The sequence below is a fragment of the Equus asinus genome, chromosome 30 (assembly GCF_041296235.1).
Source record: "Equus asinus isolate D_3611 breed Donkey chromosome 30, EquAss-T2T_v2, whole genome shotgun sequence".
NCBI lineage: Eukaryota > Metazoa > Chordata > Mammalia > Perissodactyla > Equidae > Equus > Equus asinus.
Window position 1 is genome coordinate 8,664,188 of NC_091819.1, and position 22,590 is coordinate 8,686,777.

Here is a 22,590-nt window from a genome sequence, read left to right on the forward strand (position 1 = left end):
GTTTAAAAAAAACCAAAAAGAGCAAAAAACCTGTAAGAGGATTTGTTACTGCTTTGTTTTATGGATGAGAAACAGTGAGGTTAGAAGGTTCGTAATATGTCCACGTTTGGTCACACAGCCGGTAAGTGATGGAGGCGGGATTCGAACTCAGGCAATCTAGTGTGACTGTCTTTATACAGCAAATAGAAGACACTTTTCCAATTCAAGGCAACATGGTGGTAAAGAATTTTGAGAACCGCTGGCTATAAAATGTATTTTGGGGATTGGAAAAAAATAAGACAGCAAGTGTACCTTTATTCTACTTTACGGTCCATCAGCTCAGACTCAGCCTTTTCTGCTATGTTTTCCCATTAAATTGTCACTAGCCACATGTGGCCACTGAGCCCTTGAAATGCGGCTAGTGTGGACTTGGATGTGCTGTAAGCATAAAACACACATCAGATTTTGAAAACTTAAAGAAAAGAAAAATATATAAAATATCTCTTTCATAATTTTATTATATGGATTACATGTTGAAATGATAATATTTTCAAAATATACTGGGTTACATAAAATATTTTGTTAAAATTAATTTCACTTTTTTTTACGCATTTTCCTGTGGCTATAAAATTTAAACTTTCATATGTGACATATTATCTTATCTTATATTTTTTTGTTGGACAGCACTAATTTACTGATTTTGTGTTCAGTGCTGTTTCTGGGTTCTTTCTACATTTTCTGTATAAAAAATATCTCAAGGCTCAGAGATACTTCATTAATATTAATTAACATTTTCAATAGTGAAAGGATTATTGACTTTTTTCTAAAAATAAAGGTGTGATGACCAAAATTACTTCTGAAGTTATTGTGTTATTAAGCACTCTTAAAATGTTAATCATCTTACCAGCACTTTTGTAGGATGTTATGGGATTTGTGAAGTTCTGGAATCTGAAACCAGAAGTAGAAGAAATTAGAAAGAGGTAGAACTAAGTTCTGACATTTGGGTTACCGTCCTCAGTGGCCACTTCTGTAAGAAATGGCTCTATATGAGAATGCGTCGGTTTGTGCCAAATGAGGATTTCCTATCATAAACTTCCCTGCCGGCACAGCAAAGGTTTACGAAGTCCCACCTGCTTTTCAAACCAGAGCTTTATGTCTGATTTTTCTCAGACTACGCCACGGCTCACGTAGGCTGCATGTTTTACTTAGTTCATTCGACATTGCAGTTTCAAAATGAACTTCTTGTATATAACCTGTGGTTTCATTCCAAAGCTCAAGACAGAGACGGTAATTCGGGATGGAAGCAGGAATGGGCCTATGAGACTGGAAGTTGCAAACTCATTAAAAAAAAAACAAACAATCAGTTCGCCTTTCACCCTAAAGCAGACAGCAGCAAATAGCTTCGTCTCACTGTCCTTCTTGGCCCATTTCTCTTTTTCCTTATTTTGATGTTGGTGTGACGTCTGTACATGTCTAAGATATACACCAGCTAAACAAACACACAGCCTCACTCCTAAGAGAAGTTTCCATGTAGGTCAGTGCCCTTCTTAAACCCTGTAAATTTCAGATTAACTTGGGATTCAAGAAAACTTAATGTTAGGAGCTTATCCAAGATCCACATAGTTTAGTGTTTTTTTTGATTTGCAAAGCAAAAATGTACAGCCAAAATGAAAAACTATGTAGACTCATGAGAAAATATTACTTTTTTGCAAATGAGTTTAACAAATTTAAATAAAGTAATTTATGTCACTGCATGCATTTTTACATGAGTTTGTGAATCAATCAATAAATGACTGATCAATTAATCAATGACCAATGGTGCCGAGTATCTACCATGTCTGGAACTTTACTAGTTACTCGGAAAACTAAGTAGAATAAGCCAAAATGGTCCAGTTATTGTCCATTTAATTGGGAGATAAGACTGACACATCCTTGGCAATATTTCATAGAAGTAAAACTTGATCTGAGTCTTGAAAAGTGACGACAATTTAAGGGAAGAGAGAGTAGTTCTAAGCAAGGGGAACAATTTGATGTAATAATAGGAGAAAAATAATGTATCTCCAGGACAGTAAGAAAATCCGCATTGAATGTTTCTCATCAGTGGTGGGGTATAAGATTGGACAGGTGGAAAAAAACAGAGAACTGTTAACCTTACGTATAAGGGTTTTCCCTGACTTAGGAGATATCAGAGAGTTCATAGATTTTTCTGGTCGTAAGAGTGATGTGAGAAGTCAGTGTTCACGTAGTGGTCGAGGGAATAAATTAGAAGTAGGACGCAAGACCTGAGAGCTGTGGAGTTCTAGTTGAGAGCGGGGTGACGATGGTAAGCACTTGGATGCAGCAAGAGAAGGGGAAGATGGCTGAAGAAAGATTCAAGAGAGCTTGATGACTAGGCTGGTTGACGATCTTACAGAAATCTGTTTGTAAGAAAAATAAAATGTAGTTTTTGGTTGTGTTTTTGAGCTTCCAGCCTTTCTGGTCTTTTTCGTCTCAAAAGATGACCATTTCTTCATGCGCTCTGCTTTGGCAGCCCGGGGTTCGCAGGTTCGGATCCCCATTGCAGGCCTGGCACAGCTGGTCAAGCCATGCTGTCGTGCATCCTACATAAAATAGAGGAAGATTGGCACAGATGTTAGCTCAAGGCCAATCTTCCTCATGAAAAAAACAAAAAAAAAAAACCCCAAAAACCAACCAAACAAACATGGGCCGGCCGGGTGATGCAGCGGTTAAGTGTGCACGTTCCACTTTGACAGCCAGGGTTCACCGGTTCGAATCCTGGATGTGGACATGGCACCACTTGGCAAACCATGCTGTGGTAGGCATCCCACATGTAAAGTAGAGGAAGATGGGCACAGATGTTAGCTCAGGGCCAGTCTTCCTCAGCAAAAAGAGGAGGATTGGTGGCAGATGTTAGCTCTAGGCTAATCTTCCTCAAAAAAAAAAAAAAAAAAAAGAGATGACCATTTCATCTAATCTTTCACATCCTCCTTGCCCAGAGAAATCCTTCATAAATACTTGCCAAAAAAGTGAATCAATGAAATAGCTTTAGAATATATATCCCCACTAAAAATATTTGCCTACGAAAATATAGCGCAATGTAAGATGTAATCCTGCTTTCCCCTTACCCTGTGTTTAAACTGTTTCTCCACCTTGAATATTCTCCCTTTCATCCATATTACATCTTACCCATTCTTTAAATCTCACAAAAAATGTCTCTTCAAGTGTTTCTTGATTCATTCCAGCTAAAGATATTTGTACTCTTCTTTTGATAATTAATCACCAATCACAGCCCACCTTATGTTTTAATTTCTGTACATTATTTCATCAGATACTTAATTGATGCCTCTCGGAGGACAGGCAATAGGCCTCAGGTGTCTTTATATTTATTCCTTGTAGGTTTAGACCCGTGTTCTGCCTAGAGTAGGGGATGAATAATTTGCTGTTAAGTCACGTTGAATTATTTGGCGACAATATCCAGATTTAGGCACATTTTGGGCTATCGCTGCAGTCTCCTAGCTCAGCTGCCTGCCCCCGCTTCCTCCTTCATATTGCCGCCCAAGTTATTTTTGTGCATTTTAGTTGAGATTGGTATCCGTGGCCCCAGAATAGAATCCCAGCCTTGGGAACTCAAGGCCCTCTATGACCTGGTCCTGGGCTACACTTCTATGCCCATGCTGGGCCTCATCCTCCACCTGTAGCGTGTTCTGGTCATGCTGGATCGCTGGTCCAGAATGGTTCATATCAGGCCTGTGTTTAATGCTATTGCGTTAGGCTGGAACGTACTTTTTACTCCTGCTGGTGATTCTGCTTTTCTTATCCTTCAGGTCGCGGGCAAAACTCTTTTGGGTTGTTATTGTCACCTCAAGGGACTGCAAGCTGCTCCTTAGCTGTGATGCCAAAAATTAGATAAACCTCATCTCCTTGCCATTGACAAAAATGTAGAAAATGGTTTTCTAAAGTTGTCGAAAGGCAGCTAAGCCAGTCCCTGGGAATCTCTGTACATGTCAAATTCACGGTTTAATAGTGGCGATGCCGCCCTATAAAGTCAGACTAACTCCTTCTTTGGCTGTAATTTGGGGCTAACATAGGAAAACAAAGTTAGAACTAGGATATGGCCTGGCACAGGGTAGGCACCTCCTAATCTCTATTCTGTCCAAATGCACAATGCATCCCCATCCGCAACATCTCTCATGACACAGAGAAATGCTCTTTACTCTCCAACCCCACAAGGTAAGAATCACCGTCATAAATGATCAACTACTGTGGTAAAGCCAACCAACCACCAACCAACCAACCAACCAACCAATCAGCCTACCAATCTACCCTCTCCCAAACTTGTTTCCTATGCAATTCTGGGTGATCACTTCAAGCCATCTCATTGTGCTCCCTGTGCTCACAGGACAGCTAATACACATTTCTTTTACCTTTTTCAGAGGGACTGGATGAAATTATCATATTTCAAAATGCTCCTGGGTTTAAAATATAGGAAAAACGAAATATTATCAGAATGAAAGGACTGTGGGTCCTAAATGTATGAACTCTGAGAAACTGGAACATGAAGTGATATTTATTTGTGGAGGTATGTGGTTTCTAATCTTAAATCTATTCCAGTTTGTTCCACACTAGAGAACACTGAGAAATACCACCTGAGTAAAGCCTGTGCTTTTAGCAGCCTCGAAAAAGCCAAAACTCTTATTTTTTGTTACTATAATCTGGCTTCTCCTTCTATTAAAGTTATAAAGAACATGCCTAGTAAGAGACATTTATTTTTTGCCGAGGGAAGAAGCTTTGCAGATATTTTCAGACAGTTGAGCCAGTGGGGCTTTTAAAAACCTTGTCCTTATTTCCTTGTGCATTTGTAGATATTTCTTGTTTTGCCCAAATTTGTTCCTAAGACCTTTTCATAGTTATTGATTCATTCAACAATTATTTATGCAGCTCCCATTGTGTGCCAGGCATGGTGCTAAGTGTGGGGATTCAGCAGTGAGCAGTGAGAGAGGGTCGTCAAATCATGGCATCAACAAACTAGGGAGGGAAGACAGAGAATTATCAAATATTCATACAAATTAGCAAGAACTCCAGTAAGCACTCCAAATGAGAGAACTTGACACTATCAGAGTATCTAAAAAGGGATCTGACCTAGGGTAAGAGGTCAGGGAAGGCTTCCCTGAGGAAGTGACAATTGCACTGATTTATAAATGATGAGTAAGAGCTAAAATTACAGTCCGTGCAGAGGGACCATCACGTGCAAAGGCCCTGTGGGACCAGTGGTATGGAACCTATGAGGGAATGGAAGTAGGCCAGCATGGCTGGTAGAGAGAGCTGGGGGAAACGTGATGGAGACAAGGTTGGAGTGGAGGGAGGGGCCGAGCTGTGCAGGTGTTAGACCATATTAGGCATATTGCCTTTATCCTAATTGTTTGGGGAACTTGTCAAGGGTTTACAGGCAACAGGAGACAAGATTGAGTTTATGTCTTAAAGGACCTCTAGAGTTAAAAAGCAGGGAACATACTGGAGAGGGGAAGAGTGAGTGAGGGTAGAAGTGTTGAGACTTTTGCAGTCATCCAGCCATCAGATGGTGGCGTCTGTGACCAGGGTGGTGAGGGAACGCAGGCTGGAGACTTGAGGCAAAATAAATAGGCCTTGGTGACAAATTAGATATATGGCATGACTCCTGGGTTTCTCTGCTGGCCAAAACCTTTCCAAATTCAGGCCTGTGTAGACCTGACCCAGTTATTCTCCACAGAAACCTCTCTTGCAACGACCTTCAGAATTCATTTATTCAACCACTACTTATGGGGCACCTATTGTGTATTATTCTGGCTGCTGGTGACACCGGAGCTGGTGCCTGTTGGTGCCAGAAAGTCTGGTCAAGGTGAAAGTTAGTACAAGCACAATGAAAAAAGTAATTAAACTATGGGAGGTCAACTTCTCTTTCGGCAAATCAGAACAAACGCTTTTATTTATTTTTTAGTGCTTGACAATTTCTCGAGCCCCTTACTACCTCCCAGGAGCCGGTGGGACAGCAGGAAGGTGTCAATTGAGAAGGCAGGGAAGAAGAGGACTCCCAAGGTCACAAAGCTATGAGAAATCACTACAGGGGCTCAGCTTTTCAAATCCAAGATGAGGGCTCCCCCTTTGTAAAATTAAAACCATAATCAGAGGTCATCAAAAAAGCAAGCTGCTGGCGAAGAGTATTCCTTTTCTAAAAAGCCAGTTTGAAGAGTAATAGATTCAAGGCCTCTCTCCCTCAACTAGGAAAAGAGCACATTTCTAGATTAGGCGTAAAAGACAAAAATGTGCTTCTTGTGCCGTCCTCATTATCTAAAGTCACATCACCAGCTTCTTTCTTGGCCAAATGAAGGCAGGAGATTCAGGAAACCTCTGCTTTTGTATTGATCCATCATGGAAGTGAACAACCTCAGGTATGGATCTTGGAAGCTCCTTCTGGTACTCCGTGGGGCAACTTGGAACCCAGGGGAAAAAATGGTAGGCCTACATTCACTTTATTTGGATTCTTTTTTCATTTTGGGGGCTCTGTCTCCAATACATTATTTTACTTCTCATTATTTAGCTGGTCTTTAACAGATACTTATGAAGGGCTTTAGGCCAATGTTTTGTTTTCATTAATAATAAGCCTGATTTTTACAAAGTTATATTAGAAAACTTGACTTCAAGGTGGTTCTAAGGATGTGATCTGACTTCCTTTGACCTACAAAAGCATTCCAGCGAAAGGAGTATGTCTTCCTTGCAACTCTGATTTCCCAGTTCTGAGGACTGTCAATTCTCACTAAAGAGGCACATGAACTATGATGCCTCTTCCTTACCAGAAAGGAGACGTTTTCCCTTGTGTCTGCCATATTTCCAATCACCAAGAAAAACAAAAAACAAAAAACCCCACCCATATTTGGACCAAATATTCAGTGACATTATTTATCAAAATAAATTTATTAAAAGTATTCAAAGACCACTTCAAAGTATAGCTGCCTTCCGGACAGTTTTTGGCACTCATAACGGACACTGTAGTTTTCTGCATAACAGCACTCATTCTATTACACACACCATTTAACAATTCAAACACAGACCGTTTCAGGTTTAGCGTTACAGGAGACAACGGTACTGACAATCTGGAGTCCAAAGAACTTCAACACCCTTGCACATAGTCAACATTTTAATCTTACTTGGTACTAAACTAAAACTAAAACCACTACGTGGTAACATGGACTGGTTTTGGGAAAGATGTACAGCCAGCTAGGTAAGGCCACATGATCCCAGAGCTATTGATTTTAAATGCTTTTGGACCAACACTATTACATTGCATCTTTTGGTCTCACAGTCCTGCTTTTCCAGTGTGGGACACGCCACATGTAGACCTCTCTCTCCCTGTGCTCTCTACAGACATGGAAGCTGTACCAATACAAGCTTCTTCGAGAAGGCTCCCAGCCTCCTGATTCACTACCCAGCTTTGAATCAATAGTTCTGAGTGATGCTTCCTGAACACCCAGGCTGAATTCAAGGTCAGTTTTTTTGGCAGGTCACAACTTTTCCCCTTAGGAAAAAAATGGAAAAGTCCTCCACTTTCAGGGTCCCGTTTCCATCTCATGTAGCATGGGGCTCTGTGGGGATCTGTGGCTTTTTACACAAGTCCTGGTAGAATTCTGACTCCAAGAAACGAGGATAAGAGTTGTTCTCCATCAAGCTGTATACCCTTTTCTGGGCAGTTGTAAAGCAGCCACTTGTCGCCTCTTGTATATTTTGGGCAATTAGAGTTTTGGTTTGAAAGTCTATGTTTATCTGAAATAAAACAAGAAACCGGTTTATTCCACATTCAGAGTCAGAGACTGAAATTTATTTAGTATTTGAAAACGAAAACCAAAAACTATAATGTGCAGTTAGCTTCCCCAGCCCAAATCATTGAAGAAACCTAACTTAAATGAAAGCTAGGATGAAGGGAAAGTATATTTTTACCTCCACCCCTCCCCTGCTCTTAATGTGCTGTCTCTTCCTTTGTTTCACTTTGGTGCTAAGAACGTTCAAAATATGCTGAAATGAGGAACTTTTTTCTCCTTACCTCTTTTGGAGCTTCTTTTTCTATGAAGTCAGTGTATATTTTCCTTGCTTTTGAGGAGAGCTTTTGGGGTGACTTCGTCTTCTTGAAGTCTTCACAGGCCAGCCAGAATTCAATATTTTCTTCACAGAATTCAGATTTCAAAAAAGCTCTGAAAGCAGCAAGGCCATCTGAAAGGAAGCGGGTGGGGGAGAGAAAGGATGCAGAACATGAAGAACTGAGAGACCAAACCATCCTTTCTCTTTTTTCCTAGAACTCCTCCTCTGCCACACCCGTACTTTATTATTTCTAGATGGTGAGCAATTTTCTAGATTTCCCTCAAACGTGTAATCCTCCGACTTTAGCTCTTACAGACCAAGAGGCCAGTAGGCAAAATACTTAAGTTGGCACACAGCTAGAAAAATATAAATACTTAACTTGGCCGTCAATGCAAATATTTATAGGGGAGTCACAAGTTCTCTGGGAACAAAGCCTCTTGCCAACAGTGTATGCAATGGAAAAGCTGTCCCAATCTTAACAAAGACCGACTGCCAGTGTAATCTTTTTAGGTTAATTTTTCTTCCCACCGGAGTGAAAAAACCACACATTTCCGTGGTTAGACACTGGGAAATAAAAGATGAAACTAGGCCTTATGCTACAGTGATTGTAAATTTGAATTCCCCTTGGGAAAGCCGCTCTTCTGCTGTGTGGACACCACCTTTCCAGACTTGCGATATTCGAAATGGATCCGATTCAAGAGGAGAACTTACATTTACTGGCTAGCAGCTCGTCAAAGGCTTCAGACCACAGCTCTGCTTCTTCGGGGGAAGGCCTGCAAGAGAGGTTCCGCACATTAGCTTATGCACAGCACAGCCCCTCATCTGGGCTCAGCAGGCCAGCTGTTCATCTTTGCAACGACAAGATTTTCGACTTACTTGATGAAGGTCTGCTGTTTGCTTTTCTTGCCAGTTTTGGGCTTCCCAGGAGAGGAGGAATTTTGCAAGAAGTAGCTCAAACGCGTCTTCCAATCTTTTAATCTTAAAAAAAAAAAAAAAGATATTCACTAAGTGGCAGCACTTGACGTCGCCAAGGGAGCTGAAGGCATTTTTACCAAATAAAGTAGCCCTGTAGCTGCAGACAAACCAAATAAGACAAAACAAGAACCCTTCAAGTCAGTCTTATTCATTTAACGTTTCAACCCAGCACGTCTGTCCTGAAAACAGCTTCATCCATTCATCTCAACATAATTACTAGTTTCATAACTAGGGGTAGGAATGCCTCAAATTGTTAGGGTATTTTAATGAATTTAGATTGCATAGTTCCAAAGGCAGATGCTATTTCTGGCTCACAAAGGGCGGCAGTTTTTCTGCAACTTAATTACAGTTCTGAGACATTTCACACTTGATAAAACCGCAGTGGAACTGCCTTGAGCCAGACGATGGTCATTTACCTTCTACCCTTGGAGCAAGAGGCTCTGGACCACGCCAGAAGCTGTGAACAATGCGGCGCGCGTGTGTGTGTCTGCCTCCTCCCACGGCCCAACTACAACACTCATTGTTGTGAACAATGCGGCATCTCTGTGTGTGTGTCTGCCCCATCCCAGGGCCCGACCACAACACTCATTTCAAGCAGATGATGCACAACGATTATTGTTCCACCGTCGCGAGTGGATGAGATCTGCTTTTCAATTAAAAAACAAAACTGGATTTCAAAAGAATATATCCAACACTAGCAAAAACATCTCCATCGCAGCAGCTGTGTAAGCTGATCAGAACTTAGCATGCAACGCACGAATGCAGCGGACGCGCTTCAGCCGCAGGCTTCTCTGATGTCATTTCAATGCAGGGGGACAAAAAGCCAGCCCGCAATTTCTTCGCGCATCTACCACCGCCTCCCTATCAAGAATTTTCTGTAGTTCCTAAACTAGCCCAGAGTCCTTCGCTCACCTAACAAAATAAGGGCACACTACAGTGATTTAACCTTACTTAGCAAATGAACCTTTTCCACTTGTTTTTTCCTGCAGAGGCGCAGACTACAGAGTTCCCAATGGCAAAGCCGAGCGCGAATGCACGGGGTTTGCAGCCCCCCCTGGGGGAGCTGGGTCGGCAGCGGGGCGCGGGAGAGAGACGAAGGCCGTACTCACAAGGTCCGCTTCATTTTCTCCCGCTTCTCCTCGCTCTTGGGGCCACTGCCTGCGCTCTTGTCCATGGGGCCGCAGTCGTGCTGGACAGCCAGGAACATGGCACTTTGCATACTAGGCTCTGCGCTCGCGCCGCTCGGGTCTGCGGTCGGGCGCGCGCCGCCGCCTTTATAAGAGACGGAGGCGCGGGGGCGGGGCCTTACGGCGCCGGTCCCGCCTCCAGAGGGCGCCTATTGGCCGGCTGAACCCCCTCGGGCATAGGGGCGGGGTCAGCGCTGGCCTGCGCAGTCCCGGGTACCGCCGAAGAGTCTCGAAGCGAGGGCGCTGCTGACGTCTGCGGTCCTGGAGTCGTGCGCACTCGGAGCGGACAGAGGTTTCGCTGTGTGTCGCCGCGGGCGACCTCTCCGGGGCGGGGCGGCCCGGCGCTCGGCAGGGAGAGGAGCCGAAGTGGGCGGCTCTCCTCCGCCTCCCCTCCCCTCCCCCACGCGCACGTGCAGCCGACCCCAGACAGTGATGACTCCCCGCGGGGAACGGTGGGTTGCTGCGCGCCCGAGTGCAATCACCTTCCTTTGAATTAAGATTTGCCCCCACGTTTTGGGGGGCGCGCGCCCTCTCCCCACGCCTCAATGCTACGTCTGCAAATTGGGGGACCCTCACCTGTTCCTCTGTGCGACTCCGTTTAATTTGGGGACGGAAACGGTGACCGGGAGGAACAGGGTTGGTGCAGGGGTGAGTGCTGTGACTTACTCTGCAGCTCGCCTGGGCGTCTGGGAACGCTTTTGGTTGATGAACATTAGTCAGGGAAGGACCAGGAGAAAGTGACTTTCTCAGACAACACGGTGTGCATTTTTGATCACCAGTAAGCACGTGGCTGGGTCTGTCCGTGGGGTTGCAGGCTTAGTCCTCAGGAGTCCTTGCCTGCCTCTCCTTGCAGAACAGAAATCACAGTTCTCTTTCTGAGATAGAGGGAAAAAGCGAGACCTCGAAGCTGTACAGCACAGGTTCGAGTGTAAACGTGCAAGGATGTAGGATTTCCTCTGAGTCATTCTTGGTTGGCTTAGAATTTACCAGAACTCTTCACTGGCAAAAGGGGGGAGGTGGGAAGTTAACAATTTGCTTGAGTAAATTTAATTTATTTTTTCAGAAATTTTCTACTGTAGCAGGCTTTAAATGGTCTGATTGGTAAGCACAAATAGATAACCTCAACTACAAAATGGTTTGATTTCAGATAACGTTATTAAAACTGCAGTGCAATATTCAAGTGCTTTCCCCATCAAGCATCTAAGTAGACAATAAGATTAACAGCAAGGTGTTGATCGGGCTGCAGATCTTCTCCTGCTTTGCATTTTAACTGTTAAAAGAAAACTGGAGCTGGTTTAACATTCTTAGGGTGAGCTGCCAGTAGTTGGAGCTCCAGGTTTGACTTGAAGAGTACAATCTGCAGTTATTACTAAAGAGGACAGCCATGTGCTTTATCATGGAAACAGAAAATCACGTTGATTTCAGTAATCATACTTTAAATATGCTTGTGACATGTAAGAATGTCGTTTTTCTCAAGCATATGCTCATGTCTAAAAGAACTTTGCGTATTTCCAGATCTATTTTCACTTTCTGATGATTCCATACTTACTTATTAAATATGTGTAATATGCAGACGCTTGCTTTTTCTTGCCGATGTAAACCTCAATCGTATTTTTCACTTGCAACCTTGGATGGTAAAATTCTCTCATTGTGGAAAGGCCAGGAGTTCTGACAGGCAGCAAGGAGAGAGAGCTGGGCTTGTGTCAGGAGACCTAAATAGAGTCTGAGGTTAACCGGTGATTACTAGGTAAACTGTTGGACCTGCCCGGTCACACCATCTTGAGGCCCAGTTTGTCACCTGTATTAAGAGTAATGTGTTTTTCTTGCCAACCTCGATAGATATTATGTGAATATTCTGTGAAAGGCCTTTATAAATTTGAAAGTACAATACAAAAGTTTATTATTATTAATTTGCATATATGTGAAGAGGAAAATATCTGGAAGCATAGCTGTTACAGATAGGAAAATCATTAAAGTATTAACTCAGAGTTAATTAGGTTATAAATCTGTAAGTACTATTAAAATATCAACATGAGGTCAAGAGGTTTGCAGAATATTAAGCTCATAATAGGAATGGACAGGAAATAAGGATAAGGAAAATAAGCAAACTGTTTGACATTTAAACTTTTCAGAAATTTCCAAGCCAGAAAAATTCAGTCATCTTAATGTATTTGCCAAAGTGGATATATACACATCTATGTAAGCAACTGGTTTACATATAGACTATTCTTGGGGCCAGCCTGGTGGCATAGTGGTTAAGTTCGTGCACTCTCCTTCAGCTGTCCGGGGTTCACAGTTTCAGATCCTAGGCACAGACCTACACAATCCTTATCAAGCCATGCTGTGGCAGGCATCCCACAAATAAAATAGAGGAAGATGGGCACAGGTGTTAGCTCAGGGCCAGTCTTCCTCAGCAGAAAGAGGAGATGTTAGTTTAGGGCTAATCTTCCTTACCAAATATATATATAGAGAGAGAGAGAGAGAGATAGAGAGACTATTCTAGATGTTTTTGTAAGTCTGATTATTTGCTTTTTTCATAAGCCATTTCCAATTAACACCTAAGTGGCAGAAAGTTAATTTTTTCATGAAAATTATGAGGTTGATAAATCTGAATGTAAACTTATCATTTCTGTGTCTGTGGGTAATTTTAAGAGTTAAGGCGATATCTACTATAGACTTGAGAAATCTTTTCATCCAAAAGTTGCCATTTTACTGTCTTTTAGGAAGACAGGGAGACGTAAAAGCCAAGCTACAATGTCTGATGACTTTTCTTTGTTTTTTTTTGTTGCAACTGGCTTTTAGGTAAATGGGATTGCTCAATGTTAAGATGACACATATTTTCCATTCCGTGGTGGAGGAAGAAACAATGCAATGCGTTATAAATACTGCACAGCAAAACCACAGCTGGAGAATGGCTTGCTAAACTAACCATACATTTTCCATGTTGAATCTGCTACGCCCTCTACTGGAGAAGCTCTCTGAATTTAGTGGTGGAGGTTCTTAGCGTGGTTCTTGAGCTTTCTATATTTAAAAGATTTTTAAGTTAACTGAAGAAGGAAAAAAAAATACGAGTTTCTAGCAATATCAAAGGGGGAGTATGAAAAGCGAATGCGTTCCCTGCCGGACTTCTCTCTTCCCCTCCAACTGTGTGCCATTATTAACCAAAAATTATTAATTATTATTAGCTAAAAATATTTATACGTAGTTTTCATCTATACTTTAGAAATTTAGGAAACCAGATACATGCTTTAGAAAACACACAAAAGGATCATTCTGTGTATTACGCCGTGCTTTGCTTTTTTTGGTCAGTAAGAGATCTTACTTCCTAAATTTGTGAAAGCTGTAAACCTGTTGCTTACCTCGTGAAATCTTACATGGGTAGTAAGTTGAAAACAGGGAAAGAAAACTAGGAAATTAAACACCATGTGGCAAAGGATGTGATGAGTAATTGGAAAAAACGAAAACTTCTACTATGGTCAAATTGTTGACCATATTTGAGGAAGTGACACTTGTCTTTTCCTCCTTCCTTCTGGTTTCACCTTTCTTTCTTTCTCTCTCTCTCCCTCCCTCCCTCCTTCCCTTCCTCTCGCTTAACTTTAGTTGGTGAAATACTATTTTAACAGAATGAACATATGACCCCACAAGATTCTGTACTCCACTCTTCACTCCTAATATGACCTGGGATTTAAAAATCGTAATTACTGTGTTCCTTAGAGTGTAATTTGCGTATGCAGAAGCTGATAAAAAAGAAAGTGTTTTTGTCAGGAATGAATCAGAGTTTCAGCCTGATACTTGACTTGTCTTACGGAGGAGTTAGTAATTTTCCCAGTCCTTGTGTTGGTAACTCTGGTTAGATTCTTCCGTGGTTCTGCCTTCAGCTCATCCGTGGTGTGGAGTATGTCGTACTTCAGATGCGGGCAGCGCCTCATAAGTTTAATAACCCCCTTTCCTAAAGGAAAGACAGGGCTTCTGAACCAACAACAGGAGCATCACAAAGATTTTTTTTCCAAATAAAAGCTAACGTATATTTAAATACTTCTAATAGGTTTCTGTAGTTAAAGGACCCATAGCATGAAGTCTAAGCTAGGGGATTGCTGTCTTCTGTGACATTGGGCTATACAAAACCTCAGGGAGAGTAGGCGGTGATAAATACTTTCTTATAACGTAAATTACATAGATGGCATAATGTCTACAAGGTGCAGAGGTAAAGCTAGGAATTTCTTTCCTGGCCCTGGCCTTTCTTCTGCCTATGATTTTAATTTCTGTGCACAGAATTTTGTCAAATCATTAGGGTGGCAAATATCCTATTGCCTACTTTTTTGAAATTTTGGGATATTGAGTTCATACTATACAAGATTTCAAAGGTCTATATATGATGTCAATCACTGAGAGTCTGTCCTTTTTTTCTTTTTCTTTTCTTTTTTCTTTGAGGAAGATTGGCCCTGAGCTAACATCTATGCCCAACTTCTTCTACTGTATATGTGGGATGTCTGCCAGGGCATGGCTTGATAGGTGGTGCATAGGTCCATGCCCAGGATCCAAACCCTAGAACCCCAGGCTGCTGGAGCTCGCAAACTTAACCACTATGCCACTGGGCCAACCCCCTTTTGTTCTTTTTTTGTTTTTTTTTTAAGGAAGATTAACCCTGAGCTAACATCTGCTGCCAATCCTCCTCTTTTTTTTTTTTTTTTTTTTTGCTGAGGAAGACTGGCCCTGAGCTAACATCCATGCCCCATCTTCCTCTACTTTATATGTGGGATGCTCACCACAGCATGGCTTGCCATGCAGTGCCATGTCTGCACCCGGGATCTTAACCAGAGAACCACCGGGCCAGCCCCTCTTTTTTTAAGTGTGGAGAAGGGCTGCCTTTCATTTAGTAAATAAGGAATCTCTTTGCAAAGAGATTTACAAAGGTCTTTGATCCGTGGACTACTTTGTAAGCCTAAGGCCTTGTGGATTTTCTCTCCCAAACACATTTTTTAGACAAAACAATTTCCTAAATCTTAACCAAATTAATTAGAAAAAGAACAGTGCTTTCCAGGAGATGCCAGGAGGCCTTGACCCAATTGTCATGTTCTCAATATTCCAATCTTAAATGCTGAACTAATGGCACTAGACCGCATAACATTTTCAGCTTCAGAAGACAAAATAATTTTGCGTTTCTTTTGGTAAGTCATTCTTAGGAGAGCCAGGTGGCTGGCGGGTTTGTCCATAATTGGGATATTACCGTTAGTTCCCACTTCCTGGCGCTATTATGGCGTCAAATTGCTTAGCCTTCTTGTGCCGAGGCTTCATTTGTTTAGGGTGGAAGTAATTACAGCAGCCTTCGTTTGCAAGGAAGTTAAAAGAAAACATTTCGGGGAACGCCCTGGGTGTCTGGGTTGATGACGGTACGTAATGCACATGGCTGGCCTTCAGCAAAACTTTGTCACAGGGCTAGTTTCTTTGGAGTGACTCTCCCATTTTGTGGCTGCTTTCCTAGCACCCACTCTTTGTTGCTGCTCCGAGGGTGCCATGTCTCCCATTCAGGTGGAAGGGTTGAATCAAACGAAGGCCCTGAGTGTCTACCGGTTCACGGGGCACCAGGACAGGCTCCGTCTTGCTTCTGTGGAGGACGCACCGTGGGAAGGATGGGGCTGGCCTAACGGAGGGCTCTTTTGTCCGTGGTCCTGACCCTGGGAGGAGTCGTCTGGTCTCCACTGGGCACTGGACCCTGGATCCCATGCGATCACTGCCTGATACAACTCCTTTCTTGGGGTCCGTTCATCCGTTGGTTCCCTGGTGGTCCCCTTGGCCTCTTCCAAATGCCCCATTGGGATCATTAAGGATGTCAGGTTACTCTTTGAGATGTTTTAAGTTCTTCCTCAAGAATGTTTTGGAAATGTTCAGCTTCACATGCTCATCTTTTCATCTACTGGAGAAGAATTCTCCACTATCTTTACAAGGTGAATTCTCTCTTTCTTAGACACTGGGTGAAAATTCATTTCTTTTTCTCAGTGCAGCTTGGGAAGGACGTAAAGTTGGCTCTGGGACTTTGCCTGTTGTTTCTAACTGCATCCCCCACTCTTCTGATGGTAGCGAAGCTCTCTCATTTGGAGACTTACGGTCTTTCAGAGCATCCATTATTTTATCTCCTTCGGTTAATTTAGTGTGCATTTGGTTGCAGAGTCTTCAAGAGCTTTTAAATAAGTTTTTAAATAAACCCAGCTGAGGCCAGCGTAGTCACCTGGCCTAGCCTGACCTAGACCAGCGTTTAACTCAGCAACACCAGTTTCTTCAAAAGTCCTTTGGATTCATCTTAGAAGTCTCCATTTTCTATATGTTTATAATATCTGATTTCAAGGTTCACCATCCACGCTGTCTTCATGAACAGCAGGCCGACCTCTCGTCTTTAGCAATGATCTGACTTTCTTAATCATTCAGAACTTATTCCATATGCAGTAGAGTTTTGGGATTTTTTTAAACTTTTTTTTTAATGTGTTTCTTTTTTTTTTTAAAGATTGGCACCTGAGCTAACAACTGTTGCCAATCTTCTGCTTTTTTTTTTTTTATTGTTCTCCCTAAAGTCCCCCAGTACGTAGTTGTCTATTCTAGTTGTGGGTGCCTCTGGTTCTGCTATGTGGGACGCCGCCTCAGCGTGGCCTGATGAGCAGTGCTATGTCCGCGCCCAGGATCCGAACCAGCGAAACCCTGGGCGGCCAAAGCAGAGCACACGAACTTAAGCACTCAGCCATGGGGTTGGCCCCCAAAAACTCTTTTTTTTTTGATTAATAAATTTGCTTGCTCTTTCTATCCATTCTTTAGCTTCTTGTGAAAGCAGTTTGATATACTTCCTGAAAATGAGAATTTCCATCTGAATCATCTTGTTAGTGTTGTCTGAAGTTGTTCTTCACTTTTCTGGTGTACTTTGAAGGCTGTTTTGCTTGTAGGTGCTTGACGTTGGCTGTATTTTGATGCATCTTCTACAGACTGACTGTTTCTTGTCACGTCAGTGTGTTCTAAATGTTTAGGTTTCCCTTTGTTAAGTCCTTTTCTAAAAGTCTGTATTTTAAGCCCAAGCAAAGAGTGGGAGATTTCCAGCTCTCTCTCTCTCTTTTTTTTTTTTTGGTGAGGAAGATTGGCCCTGAACTAACTTCCATGCCAATCTTCCTCTGTTTTGTATGTGGGTTGCTGCTGCAGCATTGCTTGATGAATGGTGTGTATGTCCATGCCTAGGATCTCAACCCACAAACTCTGGGCTGCTGAAGTGGAGCACGCAAAGTTGACTACTACACCACTCACCGGGCCAGCCCCTCCAGCTGTTTATTAATGGGCTCCAGTTTTTCTATTTCTGATAGTTTGTTCTTGAGTCTTACTTTCATTAAAGTTGATTCAGGGCCTTTAAGTTCTTTTTGAATTAGGTTAAACTTGTCAACATTTTGATATCTTTCCTCCAGAAGGGCAGAAACTTCAGTGTCTAGTTCTCTGTTTTTACTTGCGTAATGTGGCCTTTTAGTTATTAAAGAATCTGACTATGACTATAAGTAGGACCAGCTCCCATAGTAATCTCTGGGCATCTGGGTCTGGTTTGATGTTCTCGGGCAGGGCTGCCACTGGCTGGCAGAGTGTCTCCAGAACTGGGGCAACACTGAGCGTCACAGCCGTGAGCAGACCCTCCAAGATCCCCCAGGCTATTTGGAGCCACTTCCGGTTGCCAGGATCCTGACTGTAGAGAACACGAGTGAGCATTCTGCCAGGAGCCAGTCCAGGAGCTGATAACTAGGGCAGACCACCATGGAGGTGCAGGAGGGGTGACAAATACAGTAAATTGTTGGCTACTGTTCCTTCTCTTGACTAAACTTTTTCTTCTGTGGCCCTAGAGACTTATTTGACCCATACAGGCCACAGAAAAAATCCTACTCTTACAGCCCTGCCATGTCTGGCTGGCCTTGAGTGTACGTGGGAAGGGGTGAGGGAGAGATTATGGAGGACCCTATAAAGGTTTCACCTTACTTCACCATTTCCACCTTTAAAAAATAAGGAAGAAAGAAGTGGAATTTTTAAAGGTTTTCCCATCTCAAGAATGTACAGTCCAACTGTGAGAAAGGAAAACAGGATTTTTTCAAATTCTTCTTGCGCGTGGTGAAATGTTTGATGATACAGAAGCTCTTCAGGGTACTTCTGTTCTGAATAATGATCTCTGGAGGTATTAGATGCTGGAGGCAGCCTTCCTCACAGGCTGATTCCTAGGCCCTGGGGGACCCAGAGTTTCTCCAGCTCAATCTTGTTGACAGTGAGTCTGCAGGTCGGCTGGGGGTCCACTGGTTTGGGCTGGGCTGGGCATCTCTACTGAGTTGCCTGGGCTCACTCATGCATCCTGGAGTAGACTTGACATTGGCCAGTCTGGGCTGGGCTAGGCTGGGTGACTCTACAGGTCTTTGCTGGACCCCTTCATGTACCTGAGGTCAGCTGGAGGTCAGCTGATATAGGCTGTTACAGCTTGATGCTTGGCTCTGCCCCTCATCTCTCTCATCCTTGTCTTGTAACCTATGGTAAAGCCTGGTCTTTTCTTTCCATGGTAATGGCAGAACACAAGACAGCCATTGGGGAGCGATTATCCAATTTGCTTTGTAAAATTTACCCTGACTATGAGATGTCAACGTCTCATTTGATGGCCTTTTCTCTTCATGAAGTCATGATCCTGAGGGAGAGTTTAGGTTTTCTGAAAATGGGATATAGAGAGTGGGAGTCAATATAGTCACCCATTTCTCTGTCTTATGGCTTGGTTCACTGGCCTCTGTGAAGTCGGGACATGTGAGTTGACGGAGATGAAATCCTACTGCAGTGAACATTAGCCCAGAGATGGCTAAATTTAGTGTTCCCAAATTACTGCACTGTCCTGACCAGGCGTGAAGAAAGTCTTCACAGCATATCCTGTCCGATGGCGTAACAACAGCCTGGGTGTCCAAGACGCTGATTGAGCGGGACCAAATGCTGAGTAACTGCAAGATTCCAGGGAAGTCTCCCCATACTGACAGCCTCCCTCTCCGAAGAGCAGGAAATATGGGAATAGCACCCAGATCCTGAATCTGGTGGGGCTTAAATGGATGTGAAAACTTCATCTTTGCCAGGACTGAGAGAGGTTTTTTCAGAGAGTGCTATTATTATTATTTTTTCACTTATCGTAGTGTTTTCTTGAAAGAATAAATCAACATCCATGTCAAGGTACGAGGAATGATGCCCTGAGTCATTCCTCCTGTTGTCTTGCCAAAGGGTGCCAAGCCTTTAATTCTTGCCCAGAAATACCCAGCTGAAACAAAGAGCTTCAGAATTTCAGTCAACTTGGCATTTCGTTGTTTATCTTCTCTTTTGCCTCTCCAGGAGACCCTGGCGGTCCTGCCCTTTGGGGCACGCCATGATCTGGTCGGCTGGTGAATGAGGAGCATCTGGGGGAAGTGGTCTCTGCTTTGTGAAGCTGCTCCCGGGGTGGAGCATCTCCCTTTTTTTTACATAATACTTAAGGTTTCTTTTTGCCATATGGTGTGTAAACAGGCTCCCTTAACAGATGGCTTTTTGATTTGAGACAGTAGTGCTTAAGAACTTCACGAAAAGGAGAAGGTGTGTTTGTGAGTGTGTGTGTGTTGGCAGAGGGTAGAGAAGACGGTAGGCGATGATGGCTATGAGAAGTTAGAAAGCCTGGCGAAGATGTGAGCTTAAGGTGGTCAGGAGACCTCTCTCCATATGTTACTGAGCAACGAGCTTGTTCTGCAACACTAGCCAAAATGTAGGAGGCAAGTCAGCGGAATAGGAAGGGTTTATTCGTTTTTGCCAGCAAAGATGGAAGATGGTGAACTAGTGTCCTTCAAGCCCGTCTTCCCAAAACAAAGACTATGGGTCAGTTACACAGGGGCCGGTCTCTTGGTGGGGCAGACATCTGGCCTCCGTTTCTGATGATCTTTTTGTTTTTCCTCCCTTGTGACTGATGCTCCTGTTTTTGAGCAACTGGATATGTGTCAGAGACTGGAGCAGTGCCCTATACCCTGATTTAGTTTAAAGATAATAAGAACAAAAGTTTTAATATATATAGTAAAGACATACGTACGTTTATGTAGGTGGTGCCAACACATAGGTCTCCCAGATCTAAGCGGAGAATCTTTATAGGGATATCAAATTTATTTTCTGTTTGGGGAGAGGTTCTTCTTTCAGCCTCCTTTGCAGCATCTGCTCGTTTGTCCCTTAAATGTTGAAGTTCCTTAGATGTCTTCTCTTTTTGCTCTCCTCATTCACTCTGTGCATCCACCCCCATAGATTCGGTTGTGGTCTGTAAGCTGATGAATCCCAGTGCGGATCTCCTCATCTCAGACCCTTCCAGCTAATTGTCCTTTAGCTTGATTCACAGAGATGACTCATCAGCAGTTCAAATGAGCTTGTTAAAAACAGCATTTCCCATCTTTGCACCTAAGCCTGCTGCTCTGTCTTTGTTCTCTATCTCAGTGAGTGCTTCCATCATCCGTTACCTGAGACAGAAGGAAGTGGAGGGAGAGTGACCCCCTTTGAGTTCCATCCTTGCCCAGTCTCATACTGAATCTGGCCTGCCTCTTCATTTTACTTCTTAAATGTATCTTGAAACTATAAACGTCCTCTCTTCACTCCCATTTCCACCTTCCTAATTCTCTCTCCATCTCTCTATGGATCTAAGCAAGACTTCTTATTGATCTCTCATCTTCTAATCAACCCCCTCTAATGAATTATGCGTTTTTCAGCCAGCATGATTTTACTAAAACACTTATCTGATTTTCATTGCTTTCCTGATTAAAACCACTAATGGCTTTCTATTATCCTTAAGTTAAGTTCCAAATTCACTAAAGTGACCTGTGAGACCCTTTTTGTCTGGCCCGTGAATGCCTTTCCAGCCTTATTGTTGATTACTGCTGCATGGCTCTCTATGCCGCAGTTACCCTACTGAATATTTTTTAGTTCCTTCTACGTGCCATGCTTCCTCTTTCCTCTGGCCCTTTGCACATGCTCTTCCCTCTACTCAGACCTGTTTTCTGTTCTTCCCACCCTTCATCTGACTGTCTTCTATATTATTCATACTTCTTTGGGTATCACTTAAATGAGCTTTCTCTCCTGGACATCACCTGCCCACTTTTCCTCCCTCCACTAACGAATCTGGGTGAGGTGCCCCTCCTACATGCTTTCACAGCACCTATCAAGTTACTTACCGCAGTGGATTGTAATTGCCTGCTTTCTTGTCAGTATCCCCCACTAGACGTATTTCATTTATTTATTTTTATTATTGTATCCTGGAACATAGAGGATACTCAGTCAATATTTTTTGAGGGAGTGGATAGATGGAAGTATGAAGGAAGGAAGGAAGGCAGGAATGATTACTGTTCCAGAGAGTCTGCCATCTTGTCTCAGTGTGACTTGTGTCAGAGGTTCATATGTTCACAGTAGCTATAAATAAATTCTGACTGTAACCTTATAAAGTTTCCATATTAACCTTGAATGTTGCAGTGTTTATAAATTAGATTTTTGGAGGAAGATTAGCCCTGAGCTAACATCTGCTGCCAATCCTCCTCTTTTTGCTGAGGAAGACTGGCCCTGAGCTAACATCCATGCCCATCTTCCTCTACTTTCAATGTGGGATGCGTGCCACAGCATGGCTTGATGAGCAGTGCTAGGTCCATGCCCAGTATCTGAACTGGCGAGCCCTGGGCCGCCAAAGTGGAGTGCACGAACTTAACTGCTGCACTACCAGGCCGGCCCCTATAAATTAGTTTTCTATTCTTTATGTTGGTATTTTTTCTGTTTGCAATTTATGAGATAACCTATTTGTTAGTTTTTTACAAATCTGGCTTTTACCTGTTGTAAATAGAACACTTTATTTATAAAACTACTTCACAGAGATCCAAATTAGGATGAAAATTGACAAGGCAGTGATATATAGGATATTTATTTAAAACATTATGAATATGTGGATAATCTCACATTTTCTTCTAGCAAAATATTTTTTAAAACCCACAGGATTAAAAAGATTACATGGTTTTATCATTTGTTTTCATTTCACTATTGCAATATGTATTTGAATGGAGCCATCTCTGTGTCTCTGTACATCTGTCTTAGACAATTTAATAATAAATCACATCTAATATAAAAGTAGCTTGTTTCTGAGACTTTTTAGGAATTTCCATTTCGAGCCATTATGTAATAGGTTTCCTCTTTTTGTTTCTGTCAGGCACATGGACCTGAGGCCTAACATATCACAGATTTTAGAGGACAGGCCATTGCCTGATGGTTTTAAATCTTTCGGAATGACAGAAAACAATTTCCTTCGTACTTTCACTGCTTTTAAGGTCTG

At 42.7% G+C, this 22,590-nt stretch overlaps 1 protein-coding gene and 1 long non-coding RNA gene across 2 annotated transcripts in view; one reads left to right on the forward strand and one right to left on the reverse strand.

Annotated features, from left to right (window-relative positions):
• Window positions 1-6,908: 6,908 nt before the first annotated feature.
• On the reverse strand, window positions 6,909-10,935 carry RGS2 (regulator of G protein signaling 2). The gene is made up of 5 exons (XM_014849893.3): window positions 10,170-10,935; window positions 8,962-9,063; window positions 8,797-8,858; window positions 8,051-8,217; window positions 6,909-7,773 (listed from the first exon to the last, which is right to left on the reverse strand). The coding sequence occupies exons 1-5, from the start codon at window positions 10,277-10,279 to the stop codon at window positions 7,579-7,581; spliced, it is 636 nt and encodes a 211-aa protein (XP_014705379.2). The 5' UTR covers window positions 10,280-10,935; the 3' UTR covers window positions 6,909-7,578.
• The window catches only part of LOC106836727 (uncharacterized), a 98,943-nt gene continuing 86,831 nt past the window's right edge, over window positions 10,479-22,590 (forward strand). The window contains exon 1 of the long non-coding RNA XR_011499476.1: window positions 10,479-10,699. This is a non-coding gene — a long non-coding RNA (uncharacterized lncRNA). The remainder of the gene's footprint in view (window positions 10,700-22,590) is intronic.

Bases quoted from the DNA above. Each gene is read 5' to 3' on its own strand.
- RGS2 (XM_014849893.3), bottom strand. From the start codon at position 10,279: ATGCAAAGTGCCATGTTCCTGGCTGTCCAGCACGACTGCGGCCCCATG. The intron at 8,859-8,961 runs GTAAGTCGAAAA...CCTCTCTTGCAG, and splicing joins AAACAGCAGACCTTCATCAA to GCCTTCCCCCGAAGAAGCAG. The intron at 8,218-8,796 runs GTAAGTTCTCCT...GCTTCCTTTCAG, and splicing joins CGAGCTGCTAGCCAGTAAAT to ATGGCCTTGCTGCTTTCAGA.